This window comes from Lygodium microphyllum, chromosome 27 (genome assembly GCF_053477565.2).
Source record: "Lygodium microphyllum isolate KBCC chromosome 27, Lygodium_microphyllum_v1.1.10, whole genome shotgun sequence".
Lineage (NCBI taxonomy): Eukaryota > Viridiplantae > Streptophyta > Polypodiopsida > Schizaeales > Lygodiaceae > Lygodium > Lygodium microphyllum.
This window is the reverse complement of record NC_141161.1, coordinates 86,082,341-86,086,169: the sequence shown is the minus strand read 5'-3', so window position 1 is coordinate 86,086,169 and position 3,829 is coordinate 86,082,341. Positions and strand designations below refer to the sequence as shown.

The 3,829-nt window shown below is 38.9% G+C and overlaps 1 protein-coding gene across 1 annotated transcript; it reads left to right on the top strand.

Moving 5' to 3' along the window:
• The first annotated feature begins 891 nt into the window (after window positions 1–891).
• On the top strand, window positions 892–1,811 carry LOC148012565 (uncharacterized). Its single transcript, XM_087669169.1, has 2 exons — window positions 892–1,575; window positions 1,674–1,811. The coding sequence occupies exons 1-2, from the start codon at window positions 892–894 to the stop codon at window positions 1,809–1,811; spliced, it is 822 nt and encodes a 273-aa protein (XP_087525295.1).
• The last annotated feature ends 2,018 nt before the right edge of the window (window positions 1,812–3,829 follow it).

Sequence of the window (3,829 nt, the reverse complement as noted above, 5' to 3'; positions counted from 1 at the left end):
GACAATGTATTGCTATTTCGAACTTGCATAGGGCGTATATGCCAATGCTATATGTTCTTCTTTTTCCTATGGGTGATGATGGTTGGCATGTAAAGGTGGCCTTATAGTAATGTTAACATTCTAGTTAATGTACATGAATTGCCTAATAAAGATTATGTTACTGATATGCAATTTTATGTATCTCGACTACAAGTGCGTGAGGACACCAAGGTTTGCATGTTGCGTGGTGGTCGATTGTTGCAACAATTTATTGTTGATGCTTATTGTAGTGTAGAGCAATGTAGGTTGGCTTGGTGTCATCAGAATCAATCAGTTTTATGATCAGAAGTTTATAAAGGCTTGGCAGATATGATAGGATTGATGGATAATGGGCCAGTACAGGTTATTGGTGCCTCTGTTGGTAAAAGGGTGGTTTTGCCATCTTCTTTTATTGGTGGGCCAAGGCACATGTATCAATTGTACCAAGATGCCATGACTATAGTGCGGAGTAAGGGAAAACCAGATCTCTTTATAACAATGACACGTAATCCAAAATGGTCAGAGATAACTAATGCTTTGTTGCTTGGACAGACTGCTTATGATCGTCCTAATTTGACCACTCGGGTCTTTCATAAAAAACATGCCGATATGATGTATACATTGCTGAAAAGGAATTTGTTTGGCAATGTTGCAGGCTATGTTAGTGTGATTGAGTTTCAAAAGTGAGGGTTGCCACATTCTCATACTTTGCTGATTTTGGAGCACCCTTTTAAATCCTCTGAATCATGCCATTATGATAGGTTTGTTTGTGCCGAGTTTCGTGATAAAGCAAGGTTTTCAGCATTGTTTGAAATGATCTCAAAGTGCAATGTCCATGGTCCTTGCGATGCATTGAATCCCAAGAGCCCTTGCATGCGTGATGGTCAATGCACTAAAAGTTTTCCTCGGAGGTTTGTGAATGTGGCAACTATTGATAGCTCTGGCTATCCTATTTATAAAAGACGGAATGATGGAAACACAGTCACAATAAAGGGTAATACTATTGATAATCGATGGATTGTTCTAGATAATCCTTACTTGAGTAAGAAATACAATGCACATATAAATGTTGAGGTATGCTCAACAGTGGCAGTTGTTAAGTATTTGTATAAGTATATATACAAGGGACATGATTGTGCAACCATTAAGTTTTCTATTGGAAGCTCAGGGTTGAATGGTACAAGCATCCATGTGGATGAGATCGAGAGTTATTTAGATGCACGATATGTTTCTGCTTCAAAAGCGTGTTGGCGAATATATGACTATGCATTGCATAATGAGAAGCCTGATATACAGCGGCTGCAGGTGCACTTGCCTGGTGAGAATTGCGTGGTGTTTTGGGATACAGACAATATATCAAATGTTATGCAAAATGAAGATGTTAAGAAAACCACTCTTATAGAATGGTTTTCATGCAATCATGTTCATCCAGAGGCTCGAGCTATTTGCTATCAAGACTTCCTAGTGTCTGGGTGTGGAATGCACAGCGAAAGGTATGGACAAAGAGAAAGCGTGGAAATACATGTGGTCGAATATACTTTGTGCCACCTACATGTGGTAAGTGTTATTACTTGCAAATGCTCTTAACAGTAGTGTCTTGCGGATGTATGTCTTTTGAGGATTTGCGTACTGTTGTGATGCACAATACTTTTAAGGAAGCTTGCATTGCAAAGGGCGTGTTAGAGGGCGATGATGAGTGTGCAATGTGCTTGGGAGAAGCTACCTCTGTTCAAATTGGTGCCCAATTACGTGCTTTGTTTGTTGCAATTTTGGTCTTTTGTGAGCCTGCCTAGCCTATCAGCTTTGGGATAGGTTTATGGCACCAATGGTAGAGGATATTGTGTATAAATTGCAGCTAGAGGATACACATGTATCTTCTACAAATCTTCACCCAGAGGCATCAAACAAGGCTGTATTGCATCTTTAGGACCTTTTACGGTAGTATGGGTGAAGATTGTCTTGACTTTGATGGATTTCCAGAGCCTCATCGAACGGATTCTCAGTTGTGTGCTAACCCTCTTTTAGAAGATGAATATGCATATGATATACTAGAGCAATGTAGAGTTTGTCTTTCTATGGAGGCAATGTTGAATGATGGATAGAGAGTTGCATCTACTATAGTTATGGATGCTATTGGTGCAAACTCTGGGGATGTGTTTTCTTTTATGGTCCTGGTGGGTCTGGGAAGACATTTCTTTATAAGTTACTTGCTAGGCTACGTAGTGATCGTTACATAGCATAGCAATGGCATCATTTGGCATTGCTACTTTGCTTCTACAGGGTGGTCGTACCGCTCACTCGATGTTTAAAATTCCATTAGATCTAAGTAATCGATCCACCTGTAATATTCATGTTCAGAGCGATCTTGCCCAACTATTGAGACGGTCGAGCCTTATTTTGTGGGATGAGGCTCCCATGATGCATAGGTATGCATTTGAGGAAATTGATAGAACTTTAAGGGATATTATGAGTTGTGATAAACCATTTGGTGGAAAGGTCACTTTACTTGGAGGTGATTTTAGAAAAATTCTTCCTGTCATGATGAAGGGCTCCCCTGAAGATATTGTTAATGCGATGCTATGTTACTCTTATTTATGGTAGTGTGTTAAGGTGCTAAGGTTGTCTGGGAATATGCATATATCAGCCATTGGTGATGCAATCGATAATGGGTTTATTGGTTGGATTCAAGGGATAGGGGATGGAGTGGGTATTACAGAGAATTGTGATAAGTTACAAATTCCATTTGGCATGGTATTAAAAGGACACTCTATTGAAACCTTGGTTGATAGTGTGTACAGTGAAGTATCCATTGTGATAAACTTTGGAGCATATTTCAGCGAGCGTGCTATACTTGCAGCACAGAATACAGAGGTGGCTTCTTTGAATCATCATGCATTGCAATTGATGAATGGAGAGGTTATGCAATACTATAGTGCGAGTTCAATTAAAGAGACACATGGTAGCTCATTTTTGTACTCTGTAGAGTATCTAAATACACTAGATCTTGGAGGTGGATTTCCTCCCCATCTATTGCTGCTAAAGATGAATGCACCTATTATTCTGCTTAGGAACTTAAATCTGGAAAAAGGTCTATGTAATGGTACACGGTTGATATGTAAGGCATTCAATAGAAAGGTGATAGATGCTGAGATAATAATAGGAACAAATGTAAGGGAACGAGTTTTCATTCCTAGGATCAGTCTTTACTTGAAGACACCAATATTTACACATGGACAGTTGTATGTTGCATTTTCAAGGGTGAAATCCTCATGTGGTTTGAGAGTCTTGCTAGATGAAAATGGGAGCATTGTGAATGTCACACCAAACATTGTATACAAGAATGTGCTTTAGAAGAAGCAATAAGGTGTATTACTTTTTTGCAAGGATGCATGCAAATATGTGTTTTTTTGGAGGGTGCAATAGTATGCTTGCTTTTTTGCAAGGATGTATCCATTGAAATGTGATAGCTTCATAGTCATTGCTTGGCTCATATGTGAAATGGCCTTTATGTGACATTCGATTGGTATATACTCAGTAGTAACTAATTATTTCCTACATTATATTTAAGTGTTTACTCCACTTTTGCAGATGCTTACTCCATGTTAGGGCCATTATCCAGCTTTTGAGTATCAGAACAATGTATCTTGCACGCAGCAACAACGCATGATATTATAAGAAGAACGCTTGCAAGGGTCATGCGCATATATGATGATGTCAATATAGAGATTTTACTTCCAATTTTTATTGAGGTGGTGCATTGTGGATATACTCAGTGTTTTCGAGTGCATATGGGTGAAGCTGAATAGGATAA

Excerpts from the sequence above, each read along its gene's own strand:
- LOC148012565 (XM_087669169.1), top strand. The coding sequence starts at position 892 with ATGCGTGATGGTCAATGCACTAAAAGTTTTCCTCGGAGGTTTGTGAAT. Across the intron at positions 1,576-1,673 it reads CTTTGTGCCACCTACATGTG|GAAGCTTGCATTGCAAAGGG; the intron begins GTAAGTGTTATT and ends AATACTTTTAAG.